Genomic DNA, 12491 nt, shown 5'->3' with positions numbered 1-12491 from the left:
GCAAACCAGGGACCTTTCTGAAACTTTTCAAAAGTCTAGGGATCAACACAATTAATTTCAGGACAATAGGGACCGAATTATAGCTTTTTCCGAAACAAAGGGACCTGTGTGCAATTTTTTGGAACTTCAGGGGCTAAACTGCAACTTTCTGAACTTCTGGTCAATGATGACGTCACTGATGACATCACTCCTTCTTCTCCAGCAGTCTTCTCCGGCCACCTGGTTTTTCCGACGACTTTTCCGGCGACTTTGACCAAACTTTGACCAACGTTTTGGAGGTCTTCTCGTGGTCAAAAAATTACGAAAAATATATTTTCGGAATCCTTGAAACAAGACCTTTCCAACGGTGTACTCAAAAATGGATTTTGAGACAAAAAAATTTGACGAAAAAACAGAGAAATTCGTAAAGAATTCTGTGGACACTAACGGGGCTCTGATACCAATTGTTGGGGTTGGAAAACTCTTCTATTAAACACTAAAATAGAATTACAATAGGAGGAGCAACTCTCACACTCAACTATTACAAAAAACCAACCTCTCATTAACACTTTCACACTAAGTGTTATACTATCTGTTTCTCTGTGTTTGCGATGCATACAACTAAAGAATGAAGTCTCAATTTATAGTCTTGGCAGCCACCATTGTAGTTGCCTTCATTAATTGTGTTCATCATAGGGTGGGAAGAAAAACTTGTCCTGTAGGTTTCATTTTGTCAACAATGATGGCTATTGTAGCTTTGGAGGCTTTGGAGGCTGGAACACAGCATCTATCTGGGGTGCTTAATAAAATTTGGGTAGTTTAAAAAAAAAATGATATAAAGGGTTTTATTTATTTATTTATTTATATTAAAGTAAATTACACGAATGGTCCCTATGGTTTAGGGTAATTTGTACGTTTGGTCCCTAATTTATTTTTTTAACTCGGAAGGTCCCTAGTGTTTGTTTTTGTTACACGTTTGGTCCCTGTCTTACCTAAAAAAACTATTTTGCACTTATTTTTTAAAATATTTATATAAACACACCCCAACCCCAACCCCCATCACCTTACCTTATCTATCCTACCGTTTTTTCCTATTTAAACAATAGTTTTTTAAGGTAAGATAGGGACCAATCGTGTAACAAAAACAAAATATAGGGACCAAACGTATAACAAAAACAAACAGTAGGGACTTTTCGAATTAAAAAAATAAGTTAGGGACCAAGCGTACAAATTACACCAAACCATAGGGACCATTCGTGTAATTTAGTCTTTATATTATTAAAGCGAGAATTAACAGATAAGTTCTGTGAACAAGCTAAGCCGCAGAATACAATACCCCACCGATACAATTAAAGAGCCTCTCGCCACCCTGATGTTTCTTTCCTACATTTATACCCCACCTATTACAATTATTGGACCACTAATTAAATACGTAGTTGCCAAAATGGAAAAAATAATACTTTGAATATTCAAGATGAAAAAAGAAAAAGAAATTATTAGGTGAGAGAAATTATAAAAAAGACTTATAGGGTTTGCTTCTATCCATTTTATTTCTACCATCAAGCTTTTTCTTGAAGCTCTGAAGCTATTCCCTGAAGCTCACAACTTTGTTTCCAGTTATATCAATTTCTACCCTCAAAATGATGCATCTCATAAATAAGTTTGAACACCTGAAGATACAATTATAAGCTATAAAATTAGCAACTGACAACTTTGCTGTTGAAAATTGCATTGGTAGAGGTGGGTTTGGCAAAGTATACAAGGGAGAGCTTGTTCATTCCAAAGGGCTGAAGATAGTTGTTGCTTTAAAGCGATTAGATCCAAAATTTGGACAAGGAAACCCTGAGTTTTGGAAGGAAATTATTATGCTTTCTACTTACAAGCATGAAAATATTGTTTCTCTATTAGGGTTTTGTGACGAGAGTAACGAAAAGATCCTTGTATATGAGTACGCATCTAGGAGAAGTCTTGACTCATATCTCAATACAGATGATCTAACTTGGAATCAAAGACTTCAGATTTGCGTTGGGGCAGCTCGTGGACTAGCATACCTACATAATCCTGGTAGGACCCAACAAAGAGTGTTACATCGTGATATTAAGAGTTCGAACATCCTACTGGATGAGAGCTGGAATGCCAAGATCTCAGATCTCGGTCTGTCCAAATTTGCTCCTGCCAATCAACAACACACCTTTCTTGTTACCAACGTCGTAGGCACTCTTGGTTATTGTGATCCACTCTATATTGAAACAGGTTTATTAACAAAAGAATCAGACGTTTATTCTTTCGGGGTAGTGTTGTTTGAAGTGTTGTGTGGGAGGTTGTCTATAAGTAACAAAAATGGTATTCATCAGTCGCTAACAGAATTGGTGCGACACTACTACCCTCAAAACAAGATAAGTGATCTTATATATAGTAACATAAAAGACGGAATGAATCCCAGATCATTAGATGCTTTTATCACAATAGCGTATATGTGTTTGAAGAGAGACTTGGAAGAACGCCCGTTGATGGCAGATGTCCTTAGAATACTTGAAAGTGCACTCGAATATCAAGTAAGTTATGCTTTTCCTTTATGCTCATGTGTTCAATTTGGGTTGGATTATTATATATATCATCAATTATGGTACCACCTGATATCATCAATTATATATACCAAGTGTAGAATACCACCTGATATTATCTTGGTGCTCGAAGATTTCTTTAAAAAGTATGTCATGTGTTATTTTATTTTATTTCGTTTTGCAATTTATATTTGTTACTAAGATATTATGAAGTTATGATACAGTTTAATTATTTCTAGTTGTGATGTTACATTAACACAAGTAATCTAATATCAGTTTGTTGTGCGGTAGCGGAAGCATTAACAATTAATTAGGAAGAAATGGTAAGAAGATATAGTAAGAAGGGCCATACTCGAATTTCTTATTTCTTGGTGGATGTATACAAAACAGAGAGTGAAAAAAGGCTGGTATTAGTAGAAACTTATTGTACATGGGTTTCTATTTCTATGGTTATAAGTGTGCTTTTAACAAATTAATACTTACTTTTATTAAATATTACATCCTACACTCATGTATGATTGTCACGTTTAACAAATAGACTGGTTAATTGGCAATAACCCGTCATCATTGGTCTTTTAAAAGGATTCTAAACTTGCTGCGATTTTCATGAACACTATAATGACATTTAGAAAGCTGTTGAATTCGCCAGCTTTATGATCATGCCTGTGCTATACACATCGCTTCCATTTGCCTTGTTATAGAAAGCTTAATAACCTGAATTAAGGAACCGGAAGAATGACTTCTTGATTATTCTGCATATAGAACAACATTAAAGCAATGCCTAATTTTGCCTCATCAGTTTGGCTGAAATATGAATTTTTAAGCATACACTTTAGAATTACTGGGTATACAATCAAACATTGGTCAATTCACTTTCATCAAGAAACAAGAGTTGTAAAGTAATGATATAACCATGAAATATGGAAATTAATGATTCCTAGGTAAAATGAAAATCGTTGTCAATAAAGAGGAAAATGTCTTGTCCTTCCGCAACTATCAAACCGGTAAGCCCAAAATGAGCATGGGCACCCGGAGGTTTGGTGAATTCGGTCATTTGCCTGTATACAACAACACATTTGTTCTCACCATAGAAGCATAAACAAAGTGTTTTAAAGTAGGTAATGAGGTAAACATGAATGGGCAATATGCATAAATTTACCTGCTTATCACCTAACTTAGTAACACCTTTCTTCATCATTTCATGATACAAATGTATTACCTTCAGGGGTACGTGTTATGCAAGAAAGCAAAAGAAAACAATAGAATGAAACAAAGATTTAACATGGTTTGGTTTATTTGTGGCGTACATCCACGACAGGAACCAAAGAATTCTTTTATTACTTGATTGTGTCAAAAGTTGTTATTGGAATCCATAATTACGACTACTTATAACCGTAAATCGTAGCAACCACATGGCCTCTGAACCCATATACAAGTAAATTTGGAATAACTAAATAGGCCCATACTATGTGCCTACCCCTCAACACCCCATGGAATAAATGTTTGTCATGTATGGCTTCCGGCCTAACGGCCTTCGACATACTCTAAACATTTTCCCTTCGAAATTGCAATTCAGGGTTTCTTCACTTCATTCCAGGCTTTCGTTCAGGCCACCAAATTCCAACTCTATTAAGCACTTAAACTCAAGGTTTAGGGCATCCTCTTCAACCTCCAACCCTCCAAAAAAATCCTAGCCTCCATTCTTGATTGATGGATTGATTTCTTGATTTAGAGCTTATTATTTGGATTTTAGTAAACTTTGGGGAAAGGAGATGTTCATCTTGGTGCAAGGGGCCAAGGAACAAATTTGGATCCAACATCCTCTTTAGATTTCTAAGTTGTTGAAGGTATAAAGCTCATACCTTGACACTTATCCTTATAGATTCAAGTTTGAGGCCATATTTGGGTGTTTTGGTCCTTTTCATAGATGCTCTTGGAGTTTGAGGAATTCCAAAGGTTGGTACGGCTCCTCTATGCACAATATGTTCTGAATGGGAAAAAGAGTCATGTTGGACTCACCTTGTGTCCATGCATAAGTTTTGCCCCATTAAGGACTCAATGGACTTAGGATTGGATCTAGCCTTAGAATGGAGTCCTAATGCAGAAAGTTGGAAACTTTATCCATTAATTCATTGAAAAGAAGTAGATCTGAAGTTATGGTCTTAGATCTATAAGGATTAAGCACTTAATGAAGATTTTGGCATTCTGCTAGAAACCACGACATGGCTAAGAGCTTGCCACGACTTGGAGCTTCTCAGATGCTCGATTGTTTCGTCCTTAGCTTTCCACAATGTGGCTAAGAGTTTGCAATGACGTGGGAGTCATAGACTTGTTGACCATTGACTTCTGTTGACCTTTGACCGTTGAATTTTGACTAGTTTGACTTAAGGTCAAACTTGGAGGATTTGGGTTGTTAATTGAGGATCGGTCTCTTTTATTGAAGTTGGCTCACGGGTTTGAGCAATGCAAGGCTTGAGAGTGTTGTTGTGCTTTTCCGTTTCTTTAGTTCAGGTGAGTTTCTCACTATGCCATGTATCCTATTATATATCCTTTGCATGGTAGGATAGTGGTACTGTTAGAGTACAAGTATGGTAGTTGACTAGGTTACTTCCTTATTATGCTTGTGTAGTATAAGACACTTGGTGTCTTGGTATGCTAGACTGTTAGGGTCTTTCCTATTGATCGTATGATACTGCTAGGAGTCATGATTGATTAGGTTCATATCCCCGTCACTGTTAGTTGCTAGTTTTTTCAGTGAGAGTAAAAGTGAGATACAATAATGAGTGTTTGTAATAGTTCCTAAAAGTTTAATAAAATCCCATCTCTCTTTCTCTCACTCACTCACCTGTGGAGGAATGTAACTTTGATTGAACTACATTAAATATTGTGTTCAGTTTTGATTTAACCTTTTCAAATGTTTTATTCTGCAAGTTTCACCGAAGTTTGTTTGACGTTTTTCTGAAGTGCTTAATTTGTTTTGTTGTTATCATAACATAAATAAACCAAAGGGCATGATGTCCCTCAACCCAAATTTTTGAGTGGTTCAATTCTTGCCTATGATAGTTGTGTAATTTGGAAGCATATTATAGAGCATGTTTGTTCTTATTCTAAGAAAAGTAGCGTAAAAAGCATAATCATGTTTTCTATATTTTTCCAACAACGGATAAACATTTTATTTAAAAATATGCAAGAAATAACAATTTGCATTTTTCCTTCCTAGCATTATGTGTTTGGCCTTTTTCTTAAGGTATAATACTTTTAAAAATCTATCCAAATATATCATTGTGCTTTCATTATTTTTCTTATTAGGACACTATCAGTTATACTCTTTCCTTAATTCATACAATCCCCCAAATCAACATCAACAAATCCTTCCAAGACTACCACTTTTCTTCTTCAACATAAGGTGGCCTCAAAAGTCCTTTTTAGTTAACATAACAACCACTTGAATCCTTCCTGATGTTTACTCCCTGGATTGGACAAAAATGACTCATATGTCCCACTAAATAAGCAATATATGATCTAGTGCACACCTTAACACATGTTTAGCTAACAACTATTGAGGTGTATGGAACTTTATCCATCTCTTTTTTGTCTTCTTCCTTCTTCGAGGAATATTTATTTAAGAGTCTCAACTGACTTTCTAATGGTGTACTTCTTGGTTTAGCATCTACTATGTTGAAGTTCTCTAAACTTTCTTGATGTACTTTGTTTGGGAACTCTTCGAAGTATCAACAACTCTGTCTTTAGATAGGCTCAAGCCCATTCTACTTAGCAAAACCTTGTTCTTTCATCACGAACTCTCATGACAACTATTTATTCAACTTGTTGATCTCGTGTGCATGTCTGATCCAACAATCAACATGTCATGAACATATATTAAAATAATGATGTGTAAGGAGTCAACCTTTTTTGGGTAACAACAATATGCTTATCATATCTCCTTCACCTACTCTTTTGTATGAAACTAGCAAATTTCAATTATACTACCTTGGAGATTGCTTCAACCAATAAAAAAATTTCTTCATCTTGCACACCGGGTTTTCTTTTCTGATTGTGAGAAAATCCTCTGGTTGTATCATGTAGGTGTCTTCTTCTAGGTCACCCTTTTGAAAATCTATTTTCAAAGATAACTACTCTAGATGAACATCTTCTATAACCACTATACATAAGACCAATTTGATAGTAGTCATCTTGACAATTAGAGAGAAGATCTCATCGTAGTCAACCTCCATTTTATGTTGGAACCCTTTAACAAGCAATGTAGCCTTGTACCTCCTACCATCTTTTATCTTATCTGTGGCCCGAAACACCTACTTGTTTTGAAGTGCTTTCTTTCCTTCAGGTAACTTGACCAAGGACCAAGTATGGTTCTTGTCAAGCGAGGTCAAATCTTCTTCCATATCCTTCTTCTGAGTCTTTCATTTCAAGGTCTCTGGATAAACATTAAGGCTCACCATTCTGTGTCATTAACAAGTAGTTTGTTGAAAGAGCATATCTGAGTGGGGCTCTTATTTCTGTAGTGGATCTCTAGACATTATGAGGTGGGGTTTCCTACTCATGTGTAACTTCAACGACCACTTCTTGTTTCATCTTAACTTCCACTAATTCCTGAACATTCACATATATTAGGAGTACTGATTGATTTTACAATCTGTTCATCTAAGATTTCATCATACTTAACTTGATTCTTCTTTTTTGGATGCTTTTCCCTATAGAAACTTGTAATCTCATCTTTCGAGGGCAGGACCACATACTTGGTCTGCCTCGCCGCTAGAGGGTCAAAGGTGAATCAGTCTCCACAAATTAACAATCATTTCCTGTTGGCTCATTTGCAGTTCCATGACCATCAAAAATACTTGTGAAAGAGTAGCGGACCTTGTTGAAGTGTAGCGAACCTTGTTGAAGGGTAATCTATAATATTAGCATATGTTGAATATATAGCGGTTAAGTCAGTTAATCGAAGTTGATTATATAACAGCCAAATTAGGTAACCATATAACAGCTTCCAACATGAGTGTTGTGATGGTTATGTTGAAGGATTGCAATCGGTGATTCATATATAAGTGTGTATGTATCTCTTTAATATTGAATGTTTTGTTAATAAAATATGTATTAAAGAACCCTAGGAAAAATAAAATATGTTTTTTATTCATTGATGTAGTAGCTTTCCATGCAATATTAAGTTGTTGAAGGTTTTTTCTATATTTGAGATTGATGCCAAAAACTCTTACAGAATCATGATAAAAAGGTTGAGATCATGCAAAGGGAAGGTTATAGTTCAAACCAGTCTGATTATCAGTCCGTTTCTACATTTACAAGATACGGGTATTTATGATCATTTCCATCTTTGTGTTGCAGCTCTGGAAGTATTGCTAATTTAGGTTATTTTATTTTTATATAGTCGATTAAAGGTGATTGCAAAACTTACAAATGGTGAGAATTTTCATTCATCCGGCATTGTATCAAGGTAAGATCTCAGTTCTATGGCATGTATAATAAATGAAAATGGGCAAATAGTGGGGAAATAAAAACATACTTTACTCTCTACACCAATTATCGGCAAAATGTACTTAACCTTTTATCCATATTAAGGATGTACCTATAGTTTTTTATACGAATAGGATGGTAGCTAGATATATTTAAAAGGCATAATGACGTAAAAGGGTAATATATTCTACGATTTTACACATTTGGTCACTGAGTTTATTTTTTGTTCACATTTACTCTTTCAACTTGTTAAGCTGTACACATTCAGTCCTTATGACCGGTTATTTCAGGTTAACCGATAAAAATGTCTTAATAGGGTAATATATTTCTCATTTTGTATACATTTAGTCCTTAATATTTTTGTACACATATATTCCTTAATTTTTTTTTTTGCAAAATAATTTATTTTTGTTTTTGTATCCATTCAATACTTATGAATGTTTTCTTTAAGTTTTTCTCACAACATCTTACATTGAACAATCATTAACGAGGTGTTTTAGGCTTTTGATGCTTATGTCCATCGCGATCTCGACTACTTGGTTGCTTAGATCATGTGTTTTGAACGTCATAACCTTTTCATACTATTTCGGATTTTAACAATCTTTATATCTATGCGTTTGTATTTTAGTCTACTACAACTTTCGTTTAGATTACTCTCATTAAAAAGTAATATATTTTTTAATTACGATCTTTATATCCATATGTTTTTTATGAATGCATGTATGGATGTTTTTTTTATAAAATCGTAAGTAACAACATATTATATTTTAACGGGAATAATCTTAACGAAAGTTATAACAGACTTAAAAAACGAACACGTAGTTATAAAGATCGTTAAAATCAGATATTATATGTAGAAGTTACGAGGTTTGAAATACAAAACCTAAGCCAAGCTACAAGACCTATGCAACCAAGCAGTAGAGGCCGCGATGAACATAAGCATCAATAGCCCCAAACATCTCATCAATCAGGGACGGACGCAAGATTTGGTAGTAGGTATTGTCGGTAAGTAGAAAAAAAATTGAAAAATATCGAAAAATTTACACTGCGTACAAAAAAAGAAGGGGTTGTCGGTGCCACTATGGGCACCCAAAGAGATCCATCCCTGGCATCAATGATAGTCTCATACTAGATGTCGTGAGAAAAACCCTAAATAAATCATTCATAACTACTGAATTGGTACAAAAACAAAAAATAACATATTTTGAAAAAAATATATATTAAGAACTAAATGTGTACAAAAATATTAAGGACTAAATGTATATAAAATGAAAAATATATTACCCTAATAAGTTATTTTTCCCGACTAATTTGGAGTAACCGGTCATAAGGACTGGATGTGTATAGTTTAACAAGTTGAAGAGGTAAATGTAGACGAAAAATAAAACTCAGCGACTAAATATGTAAAATTCGAAAAATATATTACGCTTTTAAGTTATTATCCCTATTTAAAACTAATAATAACAATATGTTTTTTACATTATGGGTAAAAAATAAAGTACATATTACAAGTTTAATTAGGTATAGTGCTATTAATCGGAATCACAAATGCAAAATCCTTTTAGAAATTTTTGTAAGTTTTTATTTGTATTAATATAATTTTTCTTTAATCGTAAAGTTTATTGCACTTTTTCTATATATGTTTTTATTTATTTATTTATTTTTTATGTGTTTCGTTCATCTTATGGTAGAAACATAGGGCATCATTTTATTATCGAGACTGACTCGAAAAATATTCGAAATCCACATAGTTTATATCGCCCTAGGTATGAAAAACCAATGGAACCTCTTGGCTATTATTTTGGATAAATAAATGTAAATGTATTGCTACTATGGTTATAAAGTAGGAGTGTAACAAAGTCAAGCCAACTCATAATATAATCGAGACTGACTCAGAAAAATATTTGAAATCCACATAGTTTTTCTCGAGTTAAGCTTGAGCTCAAGCTACTCAAGTACATTATCAATCCGAGCTCGAGTACATTGCTTTTATGGATGAAAAGTGTACTGAAATTTGCATTATATATGTACTTTACCACAGCATTGAGTTTAACCATGATGACAAACTATTTGCTACTGCTGGCTCTTCAAGGCGTATAAATATTTTTGACTTTTCAACGGTGAGATTTTTTCTACATTTTCTTTCCCTTCAATATTAATAATTGCTCAGTATCGTTCTCACATGCTACCTTTACTTTCAGATGGTTAATGAACCCTCAGAATTACGTATCCCTTTAGTGGAAATGCCAACTAGATCAAAACTTAGTTGCTTGAGTTGGAACAAGCATACAAAGAACCATATAGCTAGCAGTGATTATGAAGGAATAGTAACCATCTGGGATGTAAATACCCGACAGGTAACTAAATGCATTTTACAATTAAATTTTATTACTTGTATTAAAAAGATATAATAATGTTTTTATCATGTGGAACATCCAGGGTGTGATGGAGTTCAAAGAACACAACAAACGTGCCTGGAGTGTTGTTTTTTCACACCTAGAATCGTCAATGCTTGTTTCTGGTGGTGATGACCATAAGGTAGTATTGCAGAAAATAGCATCCTACTTTCGGTCACTTTTCCATTTTAGGGAATTTACTTTCTCTTTACAGAAATTAGCAAATTATTTCTGATTTCTTTGATTTTGTAATGAAATCTAAAGTATGTTGCTATTTTTCACAGGTTAAAATTTGGTGCACAAAGCAAGAATCAAGTGTGATCAACATTAAAATGAGAGCACACATATGTTGTGTCAAGTACAATCCAGGGTCGAGCAATCACATTGCGGTAATTTTATTTTCTTACATAAAAAAACTTAAAAAATATCATCTTTTTATTACATTTTTTGTGGAATCCACAGGTAGGATCAGAAGACCATTATATTTATTACTATGATATAAGGAACATAAGCTATCCTCTTAATATCTTTATTGGCCACCAAAAAGCCGTGTCATATGTAAAGTTTCTGTCAAATGACGAGTTGGCATCTGCATCAACCGACAGTACCTTATGCTTATGGGACGTGACAAGAAACATTCCCGTGAGCAACTTTTTACTCATTTTTTTTTTATATTCTCCATTTTCTTGATTTTAACTTTTTTATATAATCGTATTATTTCCAGGTTCAGAAGTTGAAAGGTCATGCAAATTATATAAATTTTGTGGGGCTTTCTGTATACCGTGATTTTCTTGCTTGTGGCAGTGAAACTAATGAAGTATATGTTTATCATAAGGTAAAGAAAATGTCGCATTTACTTTGGGATAGAAGTTTTACATTATAATGATGAAGAGTAATGGAAGTTTTGTGGGTTGTTTTTAGGCGATGTCAAAACCACTGACGTGGCATCGATTCGGGACACTGAATGTAGAAGATAGTGATGAAGACGGAAGGTCTGATTTTGTTAGTGCTGTATGTTGGAAGAGTGATAGTCCCACGATGTTGGCTGCTAATAGTCGGGGCATGGTTAAAGTTTTGGTTCTTGCACCATAGATCTTGACCGTTGATTTAACTAGCTGAAACTTGTCTTCTTTTCTATTTTGTATATACTGATAAGTTTCTTTTAAGTAAGAGAGTATATGGTCTTTATTAATTGTAGTTTGTAAGAAGGGAAAAGACATTGTATGTTAACGAATTATTATTTTTATATATTTTTAATCATTTTTCTGGTACACGATTTATCATTAAATTCACTCGAACTTGTCAAAATTTATCATCCTGACCATGCATATTGCAGGTTATAGGTATTTTACACAATCTACAATTTTTGTGTACACGATTTACCATTAAGTTATGTCAGTCTTCTTCAACGACCACCATCCATTCTCACCACCACCGTCCACCTCCCATTCCCACCATCCACCTCCAACAACAAACACTGCCATTCTCTACCACAACCACCCATATCAACCATTGACCACCATGACCAATAAGATACTAATCTACAATCAGCTTTAACCTACTTCAGAATCGATTCAAACTCACATTCAAACCTAGAAATCGATTCAAACCTCCAGTCAGCTTTAATGAAGGTGACTGCCGGTGGCACACAATTTAAGAAGAATGGGCATAGGAAAAGAATGTGTGTGTGTGGGTGTCGGGGGGGGGGGGGGGGTAAGAGTGGTTTAATCAAAGTAGTAGGAGTTACAGAGGACTAGGGAAAGGCGAGTGGCACCGGGATGGATGGATGCGGGTGGTAGTAAATGGAGGGCTTGGGCCATTTTCACGAGAGAGATGAAGAAGGAGAGCATGCACTTTGCAATGTTTGTAAAATGAACATGTAAAATGGTGTTTTCTTTCTTCTTTGGAATTGTGTTCGCCATAGAAGATGACCGAAAATTGATGATGGTTGGAAAAGATGAAAGTGACTAAATATGTAAAAAGTTGGTTTAATGGTAAATTTTGTGTATAAAAATATAAGTTTAATGGTACTTATTGAACAACAAATAAAAGTTTAGTAAAA

The 12491-nt window shown here is 34.4% G+C and overlaps 1 protein-coding gene across 1 annotated transcript; it reads left to right on the top strand.

Annotated features, from left to right (window-relative positions):
- The first annotated feature begins 1515 nt into the window (after positions 1 to 1515).
- LOC111897538 (E3 ubiquitin-protein ligase COP1) lies at positions 1516 to 11700 on the top strand. The gene is made up of 10 exons (XM_023893488.3): positions 1516 to 2534; positions 7780 to 7871; positions 7948 to 8013; positions 10075 to 10153; positions 10235 to 10390; positions 10473 to 10571; positions 10714 to 10818; positions 10892 to 11071; positions 11154 to 11264; positions 11351 to 11700. The coding sequence occupies exons 1-10, from the start codon at positions 1845 to 1847 to the stop codon at positions 11519 to 11521; spliced, it is 1749 nt and encodes a 582-aa protein (XP_023749256.3). The 5' UTR covers positions 1516 to 1844; the 3' UTR covers positions 11522 to 11700.
- The last annotated feature ends 791 nt before the right edge of the window (positions 11701 to 12491 follow it).

This window comes from Lactuca sativa, chromosome 5 (genome assembly GCF_002870075.4).
Source record: "Lactuca sativa cultivar Salinas chromosome 5, Lsat_Salinas_v11, whole genome shotgun sequence".
In the NCBI taxonomy this organism is placed as follows: Eukaryota; Viridiplantae; Streptophyta; class Magnoliopsida; order Asterales; family Asteraceae; genus Lactuca; species Lactuca sativa.
The sequence above is the reverse complement of the archived record's forward strand: the minus strand, read 5'-3'. Positions and strand labels throughout refer to the sequence as shown.

What these genes read in the sequence shown, in the direction of transcription:
- LOC111897538 (XM_023893488.3), top strand. Translation starts at nt 1,845, where the DNA reads ATGCTTTCTACTTACAAGCATGAAAATATTGTTTCTCTATTAGGGTTT. An exon ending in CTGGTGGTGATGACCATAAG is followed by an intron (nt 10,572 to 10,713) that starts GTAGTATTGCAG and finishes TATTTTTCACAG; the next exon opens with GTTAAAATTTGGTGCACAAA. An exon ending in GGTCGAGCAATCACATTGCG is followed by an intron (nt 10,819 to 10,891) that starts GTAATTTTATTT and finishes TGGAATCCACAG; the next exon opens with GTAGGATCAGAAGACCATTA.